Source organism: Lynx canadensis, chromosome C1 (assembly GCF_007474595.2).
Source record: "Lynx canadensis isolate LIC74 chromosome C1, mLynCan4.pri.v2, whole genome shotgun sequence".
NCBI classification, from domain to species: Eukaryota; Metazoa; Chordata; class Mammalia; order Carnivora; family Felidae; genus Lynx; species Lynx canadensis.
Genome location: NC_044310.1, coordinates 9,593,474 through 9,607,389, shown reverse-complemented (window position 1 = coordinate 9,607,389; position 13,916 = coordinate 9,593,474). Strand labels below are relative to the sequence as shown.

General features: G+C 55.9%; 1 protein-coding gene across 8 annotated transcripts in view; it reads right to left on the bottom strand.

Annotated features, from left to right (window-relative positions):
• Positions 1 to 1,467: 1,467 nt before the first annotated feature.
• Positions 1,468 to 13,916, bottom strand: part of PRDM2 (PR/SET domain 2) — a 109,752-nt gene continuing 97,303 nt past the window's right edge. For 7 of the 8 annotated variants that reach the window (XM_030325512.1, XM_030325517.1, XM_030325509.1 and 4 more), the window contains 2 exons: positions 8,201 to 8,344; positions 1,468 to 3,331 (listed from right to left, as the gene is read on the bottom strand). In XM_030325512.1, coding sequence (XP_030181372.1) covers positions 8,224 to 8,344 — 121 coding nt within the window. In that variant the 3' untranslated portion in view covers positions 1,468 to 3,331; positions 8,201 to 8,223. The other variant, XM_030325510.1, reaches the window with a different exon arrangement.

Here is a 13,916-nt window from a genome sequence, read left to right as displayed (position 1 = left end):
ATTTAAGAGTCTCTTATGGGTTTGCCTCCCTCTCTGTTTGAACCTATTTTTTTTCCCTTTCCCTTCTGCCATGGTGTTCTGTTAAGTTTCTCAAGTTCCACGTATGAGTGAAAACACAGATCTGTCTCTCTCGGACTTATTTCACTCAGCATAATACCCTCCAGTTCCATCCACGTTGTCACAAATGGCAAGATATCATTCTTTCTCATTGCCAAGTGTGTTCCGTTGTATATATAAACCACATCTTTATCCATTCATCAGTTGATGGACATCTTCACCCATACTTTTAAACCTCTGCTTCTCTTATGGCCAGTCTGGGGTGGAGAAGTCCAGTAGCTGACTGCTGTTCTGGGGAGCTGGGGGGGACTGACCCATGGTGTACACAGTTTCTACCTGCACGTGGCCTGAGAGCTGGAGAAACCAAAGGGTGACATGAGTGGCAGCAGCGAGAGGCAAGTAGGAAATACTGCACTTTGGGCCGGAAAGGGCTGAATCCAATCCCCCAGTCTACATCTGCCAGCTGTGTGGCCCTGGGCAAATGGCTTAATGCGTCTGAGCCGGTTTCTTCACCTGTGAGATGGCTGTCGAAGTACCTGTCCTGCTGGGTTGCTGTGACAGGAGAGGGAATGTGTGGGGAATGGGTGGCACATGGCAATTCTCAGTAAACGGCCCCTAGAACAACAGCTGGAGGCACTGCTGCAGAGGTAACAGTTGCCAGGTTAAGAGCCAGCGGACCTGTTAGATACGAATTCCTATAGATAAACAATGAGCGATTCCCTTTTCTAAGTGTTAAGTAAGTCCCAAATATTGCACGAGTACATCCAAACAAAGGGATATCTGGCCATAGAACGGAAGGAAGCGATGTACGCTGCAACCCGGGTAAGCCTTGAAAATACTATACGAAGAGAAAGCAGCTGGTCACAAAAGATCACATGCTGCGTGACCCCGTTTCGGTGGCACGTCCAGGAGAGGTAAATCTACATGGACACAAAGTAGATTTGTGGTTGCCTAGGGCTAGCGGCTTGGGGAGAAAGGGGGAGTGACTGCGACTGGGTAGGAGGTTTCTATTGGGGTGACTGGAAATGTTGTAGAGCTGAATGCAGTGCCAGGTGTACAACTCTACTACTAAAAAGCACTGATGTGTACAATGATGTGGGTTAACTGTATGGTATGTGAATGTGAGCTCAATAAAGCTGCTCTAAGAATATATGTACGATCACAGAGGCCTTTCTAGCCTTAGTGAAATGGCTTAACTAACTAGCTGGCAGGTGGAAGAGGGTTTTGAAGGCAAGTGACCCTACTCACCAGGTAGGCTTTTCCACAGTGAGCTTCCTCGAAACCTCGGCTTTCTCTCACGGCTGGAAGGGGGCCTTCAAAGCCGCTTCATCCCACTCCCACCCTACGCCCCACAGAGATCGCCAAAATGGAAGACACAAAACACAGAAACCAAAACGATCACTCCCAGGCTTGTTCCTTACAATCGGGCTTCACACTTTTATTGTTACTTTTCTTCACATGGCAGATACAGAACCGTCCTCTTCCGTGATCCAAACCCACGCCCCCAAAACCACCACTGACCAGCAAACACCACTCTTTAGAAGACCACCCCCGTTGTCGCGATCGGAACACTCGTGTAACCCTTTCCACTAGTCTGAGAGGGTGGAAAGCTGACCGGCACTTTTGCGCATGCAAAAACGAGTGGCCCCCAGCCCCCAGCGACATTTCCTGGAATTCACCATCGGCTGAAGGTGAACTTTCGAAGCTTTGGGTTCGTGAGCCTTCCTCGCTGCTGAAAGGGGAAACCTTCCAGAACGGAGAAGATGAGTGTCGACATTGATGGGACAAAATCGTATCGTGAGGATAAGGAACAGCCACAGCTTTCCATGCTTGTGAGGGTTAATTTTAGGAGTGGGCAAAAGGATTCCAGCTTATGGGAATTTACAACAAACAATGGTGTGTAGCTGGGTGGCAGATGGAAAACTGGGATGCGGGCCAGCCATCGGCACTTTCCTGTCCATGTGAGGATCTCGTGAGACCTTTCTCCCGGACCATGATCAGACCCTACACTGCAGCCAGTCAACTGAGTAATTAAATAACACAAGTTATAAAACTTTAAAAAGGGGGCATTTACAGTCAGGGACATAAATACGTGCTTTTAAAAGTGTCTACGTACATATTTACAGAGTTGCAAGATCAACCATAGTAGCCCTGGGGGAAAAAAAAAGTCCCTTTTTGTGTGTGACCACTCATGTTCTCCCAAGTTCTCTCCTTCCACTGTGAGTCTGATACATCACTACTGAAAACGGAGCTGAGAAAACAGCGCCCAAGTGGTCTCAGACATCCGTGTCTGGGGTCTGCCCCAAAGGCACAAAACCCAAGACCCTCACTGAACTGGGTCCAAACTCCTAGCTCAGCTCACCCGTTTCTCCGAGACATGGGCTGTCCCTGCACAAAGCAGGGGCCAGCTCCATCGTTCCCTGGCAGGCGACTGGTGGCCTCTAGAAACCTCTTCTTCTTCCCCCTGTGCTTCTTAATCCTCCCGCTTATCTTCATTTCCCAATTTTTGTTTGTTTCCCTTTTCAGCTAATTTGGGAAGGTCAGTCGCTAACATGTTGATGGTCCCAAGTGAGGCAAAGAAGCACTGGGGAGACCTCCCCCTCCTGCCACATGCCATCCCATCCCCTGCCTCTCCCAAGGGGGCAACCAGGTCTGCAAATGGGGGCGGGGACTTCTCTCCCAGATGCCCAGGGACTGACTAGAATTTCGAATCCGGAGACGACTCAAGCCAGCAGCTCAGGCAAAGAAGGGGGGTTTTCGAAGTGCGCAGGCCAAGGGGGTCGACAGCAAGGCTCTGACGTGTCTACACGCCGTTGATTCCCAGAGACGTTGGAAGGCTAGGGAAGGTGGGGCGGTGAGAAATGAGACTCGGCCTCCTCCTGAAGGCCTTCCTCGGACAGGCCTAGAACTGACCCCTGAGCCAGACCACAGTCCCCGCCATGGCAAAAGACAACTCGAGAAAGCAAAAAGCAGGATCAAGGAGCTCTTGAAAAATTGCATAGTAGGAGAGGCCCCACCCCAGCAGGAAGGCTGAGCTGCAGAACACGGTCCCAGGGGCTGCACCCACGTGTCGTCCACGCTGTGGAGTCAGCTGCCTTCCTGCCTCCCTGGGGTTTGGGACCCTCGTCTGAAGACCGCACACGCACACCCACGCACGCACACACTCCCTCCCTTTCTCTCGCAGGCTCGTAAAACTGGAATAGGTCGGTACTCCCTGCGGGGCAGAGGGCCAGCCAGTCCCTTTGGCTTCACTGACTCCAGGTCACTTCAGGTGCTGAAGGAGAAAAAGAAAAGAAAAATGGTAACAGTGGCCGCATCCTCAGTGCCTTCCCTGGGCTGCTGAAGCACCATCTCAGTCAGTTCTTCTAATGCAACAATTTACTGACATACACCACGCGTACAGAAAGAAAGCACAGCTTGATGAATTTCCACCCGTGCAACCAGCACCCAGATCAAGAAACAGAACGTGACCAACCTCCCCTTAGCCCCCAGCCCAGGCTCCTTTTTAGGACCAGCACTAACCCTCACCCCCAGAATAACTACCTCCCCTCGATCACCAGGGATTGATTTTTGTCCGTTTTTTAACTGAAGTAAATGGAATCAACCAGCACACATCCTTCCCGTCTGGGCTTCTTCCACATGGTGCATTTGGGGGATTCATCCCTTTGGAGCCCGTGCGTGCAGCTCTGCCCACCTCCTTGCTGGGAGATTCTACCGCGGGATCCTGCCACTTTCATCTAGCTGGTCCCCACCAGTGCACGAGCGGGCAGCTTCCGATCCGGGGCCACCGTGAGGGATGCGGGCGGCTAGGACTCGCTTATCTACGCCTGGAAGACACGTGTGGCGCCCATGCGTGCCTGTTTGCGCCAAGTGGAAGTGCTGGCTGGTAGCGTGTGCACGGATGACATAGGAGCTCTCCCATGCGTGTGCACACACCCGCTGAGCGTCTCCCTAGTGGTGTAACTGCTGGGTCCCGGGGATGCGTTTGTCCCACTTCAATCAATACTGCCAAAGGCTTTTCCGGAGTGATTACACTATCACCTGATTTCATTCTAATGGTCCCAATGACCCTCATGGCAGGTGACACTGATCCCCATCTTGCATGGAAGAAACAGAGGCTCAGAGAGGGCAAGCGGCTTTCACCAGGTCAGGCTGGTAACGAGGGGCAGAGGCGGGGCTGGAACTCAAGCCGAGCCCACCTCAGAGCCCACGTGTGCTTTCCGTCATAGCGAATGGCTTGGGCTGCGCGCCTCCTGCACAGAAACCCCACTCGCAGTACTTGACAACAGAGCCAGGCTCGTGAGTCAGTCCTCAGTAACTTCTGCTGCACTGGGCAGAATAGGAGCATGGCGTTGTGCTGGGCCAAGTTCAGGGGCTCCGTTCTCTCACCCCATGGACCTGGTCATCATTCCTGTAACTCCTACTCCTACTACAACTACGATTCCTCTTCCTACCACTACTCTGATAACTCAGTGGGAGCAGAAACAGCAGGGCTGATTCAAGGCAGGCTGACCACACACCAGCCACTTTCCTAAGGGCGTCTCACGTACTAACCTACGCAGTCCTTGCAGCAGACCTATGACACAGGTATACCATTAACCCATTTTGCAGATGGGCAAATTGAAACGCAGAGAAGTGAAGTACCTACCAGGACTGTTGGAGCCAGGATTTGCTTCCAGAAAATGCACACTTGACCACGATCCATTCCAACCCCCACCCACCGAAACCTCTTAATGGGGCTGGAAGGAGGACCGCTTGCAGTACAGGAGGGCGCCTTCAAGAGAGGGGGCCTCCCTTCCCAGTGGGGGCCCACGTGTGCCCAGGCCCATCCCCGCACAAGCCGGGGGAGAAAAAGAACGCAGAGACAGGGGCCAGCCATGGAGTGGCCTGCATGTCCTCGGGCCGGTGTGGCTGGTGTTATGTGTGTATTACCTGTGGGTCATCGAGCGGGACCCACAAAAGAAGCCATCTTACCAGTCCCCAGCCCGAGGGGCAGCCCTTCAGGGAGGGGACCCCAGCAGCAGGGGCCGTGGGCTGGACCACTGGTGCTGGAGCTGGGCAGAATTTGCTAGAGGGGAGCTCTCTTATCAGGTAGGCGGGCAGGGGGAGACACCCCACCCACCCCACTCCTGGGACCCCATAAGAGGCCAGCGCTAGGAAGCCTGCCCCGAGGCCAGCGACAGCTGAGGGGAAGATCACGGAGGCAGCCAGATGAGTGAGAGGTGCCAGTCCCTTCCCCGGACGTCCCCTCGAAGACCCCGGGGCCCAAGTGCAGCTGGCCCCAAGCAACAGAAAGAGACAGAGGCGGACAGGACATACAGGGGCAGGCTTCACGCTGGACTGGGCAAGGTGGCACGTTTTATACCTGAAAGCGAACAGAAAGCTCTGGGCTTTGCCCATGGCACCGATAAAGCCCAGAAAAGGGAGGTGCCCGCAGACAACAGTCACAGGAGGAAAAGCCGAGCTCCTAGCTCGGTTCGGACCGTCGAGTAAAGTGGCCAGAGCCTCTAAGCCGGCGAGAGCAACAGGTGAGGGGCAGTCCCGGGGCCTGGGCGCTTCCAGGATGTCACCCGTTCCTCATAACAGACCCCACTGCACACACAGTCTCACACGGGGTCTCAGGGGACAAGCGTAGGCCACTTAAAAAGTCCACCATCCATTCTAGGAGTCAGACGACTCAAGTTCTGCCCCCAGTTCTGCCAACTGCCTCTCTGTGACCTACATGCCCTGCCCACGCTAACATCCTTTGTCACAGCACTGAAAAAAAATCATTCTGGAAATGTGTTAAACACGGCAATGGGCTGAACTGTGTCCCCCTCAAGATTCATAGGAGGAAGCCCTCACCCCTCGTGTGATGGGATTAGTGCCCTTACAAGGGACACCAGGGCCTCCTCTCTGCACCACGGAGGATGCAGCCAGAAGATGGCCTCTGTGAGCCTGGAAGAAGGTTCTGGTGAGGACCGTGCCGGCGCCCTGGCCTGAGACTTCTGCCTCCAGAACTGTAAGAGACAAATGTCTGCATGTTTAAGCCCCAGTCTGTGGTATTTTGTTATGGCGGCTCCGAGCAAGAACAAACAGTATAAATAAGGTGTTCTTTAATTTGTATACACGTATGTGTATCTATAGATAGATAGATCTATATAGATAGATCCACAACAGGCTTGTTGTAAATACAAATTAGAAACATAAAAAAGTTTAAGACTTGAAGGGGCAAGTTCCAGTCACTTAGAAATTAGGCCATTCAGTTCCGAATGCTCACTGTTGATGGGCGAATAGAGGCTGTTAACTGCAGATGCTAATTACATTGGGCTTCTATTCACCTGAGCACCTTGCCGGGGAAGCTGCACCTGTTTGAAAATAAGGGAAGACAAGGCATACTTCCGGGGTCGTGCCCTGGCCCCTGGGCAGAGCCCGAATTAGCAACGCTTGGCCAACACTGTGTCACCACCAGAGACTGCAGTGGCCAATGGACGCACCCTGTCTGCGGACGGATCAGCCCAGTTGCACCTGGCTCTCCTTCAGGTTGCAAAGAACACCTCCAGCGGCCACCACAGGGACGTCCCGGGCCCCAGAATTATCCTGGCACAGACTCCCATTCTCTGGCAGACTCCAGCCCAGCCTCTCGTCTCCAGGCCCCAATCCTCCCATCTGTAAGATGGGAGAGGGGAGGGACGATCTCCCGGGCCTTCCAGCTGGGTGCTATCCTACCGTCCACTCCAACTCGGCTCCCCAGCATCCCCAGCTCAGGGCCGTGAGCCCTCTCAGGAGCCTGTGCTGGAGACGCGGGCTCGGTTCTGGCTCAAGACAACAGACTCTCTGGGGAAAGTGGATTCTGTTTCCGTTCCCCTCCCCAAGCCCCAGAGAAATAAAGCCAAGCCCAGAGACTCCAGCAGCTTCAGGAAGGAAGCAGTGAGTGCACTCTGTGGGCATCAGGGCAGGTGGAAGGGAGGAAAGTAGAACACAGAAGACGCCAGAGTTTCAGAATTCAGCCCATTCTTGCCTTAAACAGCGATGTTCTCATTCTGAACGACCCTGGCTGCATTAAGCAGGCATCCGAAAACTTGAGTGCGTCCCAGAATCACGGGGCCACCTGCTAACACAGATTCCCAGGCCCTGCACACCAAGGATGCTTTTTAGCAAATCTGGAGTTGCACCTCGGGGTATCTTTAACCGGTGCCCCACTGCACAGGTGCGTGCAGTCCTCCAATCGTTTCTTTAGAGGCTGGTCTCAGGGACACAAGGAAGGAAGATGTGCCGTGTCACCAACAAAAGAAGCCCAAGCCTACTCGAAGTCACTGGCAAAGCCCAGCCCTCCCCTCAAAAGATGTCCGGCTCCTATAAGTGAAATCAGGTTTTACCATCAGACAGTCTAGAAAGAGATTTCTGGTTCAACATAAATTTAACCTTTGTATCTTACAGAAAAGTACTACTTTTGGGGCGCCTGGGTGGCGCAGTCGGTTAAGCGTCCGACTTCAGCCAGGTCACGATCTCGTGGTCCGTGAGTTCGAGCCCCGAGTCAGGCTCTGGGCTGATGGCTCAGAGCCTGGAGCCTGTTTCCGGTTCTGTGTCTCCCTCTCTCTCTGCCCCTCCCCCGTTCATGCTCTGTCTCTCTCTGTCCCAAAAATAAATAAAAACGTTGAAAAAAAAATTAAAAAAAAAAAAAAAAAGTACTACTTTCACTTTCAAATACGTTGTGCGAATAAAGACTACACGATCTTTTCTGGGCTTAAAGCCTCTGGAGGTCTCGATTAATGCTGGTTATTGTTGCTGTTCTTATTCAATCAGTAACAAGAGCTAATACTTACCTGATGCTTTCTATGTGTCAGGCACTGATCTACATGTTTTGCGTACATGTGACCCTTGTAATTCTCACAACCTATGAAGTAGGTCACCCCCACTTTATAGATGTGGAAACTGAGGCTCAGAGAAGCTGAGTATCTTGCTGAGGTCCCACCGCCAGTAAGTGGCAGAGCTGGGGGCGGGGTCCAGGGTCCGCACCTACCTGCAGGAAGGCCCCGGAGTCTCCACCCGGCACACACCAGGCCCACCCTCTTCCCTGCTTCCCAGCCCAGCCCAAAGACCCAAGCCCCAGCCCTCCCGGGCCCCAGAGCCGCCCACGCAGTGCCAGAAGCTGCTCCTGTACCTGTCAGGGAGCAGGCGAAGTGTCTACTCTTTGAAGAGGGGTCCCTGGAACTGGGCTGCAGCCGTCGCCTTGACATTCCTACACTGCCTGGTGATGTACGGGGCGGCTGGAGGAGGACACCGGGACGCCAGGCGGAGACTGTAGCTGTTGGGGAGAGAACAACACACACCATCACCAGGGGCCCACCCCGGTGCCCCAGACAGCACCCTGAGGCCTACGGCAGGTGAGCTTCAACAACCCGCGGGAGCTCCACCGCGCTCCACCCACCACCTTCCGTCCCCTTGAAAGTGATGGCGGAAGCATCTGCCAGCTGGGTGCCGAGACACGGCACTCGGCAGGGGTGTCCTGGGGACCCCCCCCCACCGCAGAGGGACGGGCGAGCTGGGGGCGTAGCCCTGCTGTGCACACAGCGGCTGCACTGTTTCCCCATCTGCCTTCCCAGGCACGTCCTCCCCTCGGAAGCATCTGGAGGCTCCTGGTACCAAGGTGCCTCCAGCACCTGCAGCCGGTCCTCTCCAGGCCACTAACGCTGCACTTGGCACCTATCCCAGCCTCGCTGCGCCAAGCACGTTCATTCCGGGAATCTCTGAGCCCGGGCTACCACAGCCCGCTAAATTCGATTATTCTTTCCCAGGGAAGCCTTTAAAACTTTTCTTAAAGGTAGGTAACGTAGACCACGATTCCTCCCCTCCCTTCACCCGGCAAACCCAGACTCATCTTTCAGGTCCTGGCTGGGATACCGCTTCCTCCGGAAAGCCTTCCTTCTTTAACCCCTGGGTGAGGCGTCTCTTCTGCAGGCTCCCGCTGCCCCCTGGGGCTTCCCCACCACAGCACTTGTTCCACTGAGTCACAACTGCAACATAACGGATCTGCCTCCCTCCTGGCCCGCGAAATCCCAAGGTCAGGGCTTCTGTCTCGCTTGCGGATATATCGTAGCACAATCCACTCAGCACAACAAAAATAAGTATGTGTTGACTAAGAACCACACATACACCGGAGATGTGCTAAGTATTTACGTCCATCAACTATCTCCCTCTACATACAATCTATCAAGGCGCATTTACTATATTAGCCGTAATTTACAGAGAAGGAAACAGGCACAGAGAGGTTAAGTAACTTGTCTCAGGTCCCAGTTCTGTCCCCAGACGGAAGAATGGAAGTGAGCAGGCCCTCCGGACAGGAGAGGTGGAAGGTGAGGGGAGCGGGAAAGCAGGAAGGGTGAACACTCCAGGCACATCACCTGCACCGGGAGTTGGCCCGGAGCCAGCTGTCTGAGGGAGCGAGAGATGGGAATGGGGCCAGTCTCGAAGCTGAAACATCAGGGTTTAGATCGCTGGTTCTCAACAAGGGCAAGCATTTGGCAGTGTCCAGAGACATTTCTGGTCGTCACATCTCAGGGAAGGGATGTGGCTACTGGCGGCTGGCGGCTGGGGTCGGGGATACTGCTAAACGTTCCACAACAATCCAAACGCTAACCGCGTCAAAGTTGCAGCCACCAAGAAACACCTGTTACGATAAACGAAGTAAGCGAACGCGTAAACAAACAAACGTATGAACAGACAAATGAGAATCTGGCCCCCAAGTCAAGACGCAGGGCTGCCCCCGGGGTGAATTCCTCCCCCAAGCTGTGCGGTCGAGGCCCGTGGTCAGCTTATTCTACTATCTGAGCAAGATTCAAGGCAGAAAACTAAGACCCAATGCTCAGCGGCAAGCCTGTGCCCCAGATGGACCACCAAAGCCCCAGGGTCACAAGGCCCATGGGGTGGCCTGGGGGCTGGCTGGTACCCCAATGTGAGCACAGCCCCTCAGGCAGCCGACCCGACTGTGGGAGAGACAGTCAGCTGGCTGGAAACCTGGCCCACCTGCACGCCCCTGTCCTGGGACACCGCGGATCCCCCTACACTGCCCCCTCTCTGCAGAAATGTCTCCAATGGAGGGGAGCAGACCCTGCATCATCAACGTCTACGTCTCCCTCTGTCACCATCATTACCCATCTACTAAACACTCAGACACCAGATCCGTCAAAGATAACTGCCCTGGCCTCCCAGCCCTCTCCAGTTGGCCGGCATTTCTCTGCTCCCTGGCACACCTGTTCCACCCTCAGGCTCCTGCAGCTGCGGCAACCACAGCCTTGTCCGCTAGGGGGCGAGCTTTCTCCCCAACGCCTCCCTCAGCATCCATGTGGTTGGAGAGGTTACATTGGGGGGTGGGGGCCCCTCTTGCCACCTCTCAGCGCACGGCCAGGCCCAGCAGAGGGCAACGCCAGCCGGCACACACACATCCCCTGTAATTCCCAAGTACTTTCTTTCTCTGCTATTATCTCTGGACCCTCCCGGCAGCTCAAGATGTAGGGAGAACAAGCGCTTTTTTATAACCCATTTCACAGATGAGGACACTGAGGCTCAGACAGATTCGGAGACTTTCGTGGGGCAGCAGAGCCCAGCCCTTTCAGTTCCATGGACCACAATTTCTGGGGAGACACCAAGTCACCACCTGGATGTGTCCTATTAAGACTGGGGCAGTGATATCCAGCAGGACACCTGGTCACAAAACCCTTCCGGTGGTCAGAGAACTCTTGAGAGCCCGGGGGCTGCCCAGAGCTGAGATGTCAGGTGCTGAGAAACAGCATCTCGGGAACCACGTATCTCTCCAGCTCCCAGCAAGGTAGCGGTTAACACACAAAGACCTCCTGACTCGAGGTTCCCACTCTCTAGCTGTGTGACCTCGGCAAGTCAGGGGCCTCTCTGGGCTCTGGTTTCCCCATGTGCAAAGCCAGCCATTTCATCCATTAAATTCAGAGGAAGCTCTTAGCACGGGACGAGCTGGCACTCTCCAGCATCCACCAGCACGGTGTCTGCACTGTGGCAGTCGGCGGGGACGTGGGCGCCTGCCAAGTGACACGGCCCGAGGAGGGGGCGGCACGGCCGTCAGTCCCGATCCTCGTGCCCACCTCCCTGCCTCCCGGCCTCCGAACCTCGGGACACCATCCCTGCTGGCCTGGAGGCAGAGCGGGGCTAGGAAGAGCCCTGGGACCGGGATGTCAGGTCACTGGCCTTCTAAGAATTCAGGACACGGGGGAGGCACCTGGTGCCGTGATGACTGACGTGGCGGATCAGAGCAGGAGGCGGGCCAGGCCCTCCCTCCACCGGCCAAGTCCCTCCCCCTCCTCACTGGCCTCCTGCTCCTACGCGCGGCCTCCCCTGCCATCTTTCTACAGAACAGCAAGCTGCCCCTTCCCAAAAGGCACCCTGGATCATGACACGCCCCTGCGGCAACTGTCAGTCCCGGGCTCCCAGCACAGTGACCCCGTTCTCGTTCCTCGACACACGGCGGGGGGGGGGGGGGGGGGGGCGGCGCATCGCCTCCCGGCCCCCTTGGGCTCCTGTTACCCGGGCCGTGCTGGGCTTGCTTCAACACGTCTGTCCTTCTGTCCGTCTGCACACAGCCCTCCTCCTAGAGGCCCTCAGCCCCGGCTACTCACGGGGAGGCCAGGTCTGCGCACCAGGCCCGTGGCGTCAGCGTCTCTGGGGGTGGCAGGGGCGTCGGTACCTGTGAGCTCCCAGTGATCCTACCCGGGGCTGAGGAAGGCCCCCCCAGGTCCTCATGGGGCTCGCCCCTCCCTCACGGTCTTGCTCAAGGCCTCCCTCCGTCTGAAGCTGCAACACGGCCTCCCAATGGCCTCCAGGCCCTTTTCCTTTATCGTGTTCAGCACCGTCAACACACTCAGAGTCTACTGGGTTGTTCGCTGGCTCCGCAGGGGGCTTCTCATCACTGACGCATCCCCGGCACCGGGACCTTCGCCTGGCACACAGGAGGGGGTCCACCACCGGCCAGGTGCTTGGCCAAGGAAGCTCTGGGAAGTAAGACAGACAGTTCTTTATGTCACCCAGTCCGCATGCGACTTAGTGCGGCCGAGACGGGAAAAACACCCAGGTTCGGAGAGGGTCTGATGCCAGCGCGAGGCCAAGACTTGGGCCCCCCTGGCCCCCAGGCCACCCTGTTCTCATTCAGCCCCCAATGGTTTCTGGTAAGGAGGACAGCTGGACACGTGGGTCTACACGCAAGAAACAAAACTGAAGAAACAGGAATGAAGGCCACGGCTGGGAGAGGATTCCAAGAGTGGAAGGTTCCAGTTCAAGGACCCCTAGGACCTACCAGGGTTGGTTGGTTTGCCTGGGCCATCTCCATAAGCTCATGGGTCACGGCGAAGGCACGCCGTCCCCTCACACAGCCTTCCTGGAGCCTCAGGGAGGGGACTCAGCAGCCACACCTGAGCCTCTCTGGGGCCTTCCAAGAACAGAGGGTGCAGGGACCAGAGAGGGAGTCAAGTGACAACAAAACAACTTAAAAAAAAAAAAAAAAAAAAACAGGCAAAGGCGATCCAATCACTGAACAAATAGTTTAAGGACACAGAGAGGCAATTTGCAGAGAAACCCCAAGCTCATGAACAGCAAAAGACGCCGTCGTCCAAGAAGATCACTGGTCAGACTGGGGACATGCACTGTAAGCTCGGAGCCCGCAGGTGAGGGAGGGTGGCCGAGCCAAGGACGGCCCCCATTCCCTGCCACTTGGGGGGCCGAGCACCCCACGCCACCTCCTCAGAGCCTATTCAATTAGTCAGAGCTACTAACCCCGACCCCGGGGATGAGCTGTCACTGCGGCTCAGCACGTGTGAACGAGGCATACGGAGCAGGGAGCACGGGGATCACACCTCCACCTTCCCCGGCCACCTCCTCAGTCAGAAAGGGAATAAATGAAAAGGCGGCAGGCCACACTGTAGTGATCCCCACGGAGAGAAGTGACGTCGAGAGCTCAGGAGTGCACGGCGGGGGCAGGCAGGGCCGGAAGGCGGAAGGGAACACCTCACAGAACCATGTGCATCAAACCCGAAGGCCGTGGGACACGGATCTGCTTGGACACCCGGGCCTAACCTGGGCTGGGTGGTGCGAACGGTACGTGCAAAGGGCCTGAGGTGGAACTTGCCTGGAATGTCAGAGAAGCGGGGGCAGAAGGGAGGGTCTCATGACCCCTGAGTGAGGTGGGAGCCAGGTTGTCCTTCTGGGCAGCAGACGGATATGACCCGGCATGCCCACTGTGTTGGGCACAGACTGTAGGATGACAAGAATGGAAGTGGGGAGGGGGAGGGGGACCAGTTAGGAAGCGACTGCCGTCATCCAGGTGGGAGTGGATGGCAGCTTGGACCCCGGGGTGGCAGTGAGAAGCGGCCGACTCCAGGGATGGTTTGGAAGTGATGCAGACAGGATTTGCTGATGAACCGGATGTCAGGGCTGGGGCGGGGGCCAGGAAGACACTGGAGTCTGGACAGACCCCGGGGCAGGATGGTCTGCCTTTAGCCAAGATGGGAAGATGGCAGGAGACGCTTCAGAGAGAGATCAGTTTGCACGGGATTCCATTTAAAGTGTGTACTCGACCCAAAGGAGAGGTCACGTGGGCGGCTGAAACGAAACTCAGGACTCCGGGGTTGGTCAGCATCTGGGGGGTCCAGATGGCTCACGAAAGGGAAAGGGGCCACAGAGAAAAGTGCAGGGACCCAGGATGGGATGCGGGGGGGGGGGGGGGGGGGCAAGTGGTGACCTGGGGAAGCCCGGAGAGAGCGGTGGCAAGAAGGGCAAGCATGTCAAGGAAGGGGGAGCATTAAATATCTACTGTCGCCAAAGGTCGAGGAGGCCAAGACAGAGAGCCATGGACACGTTCA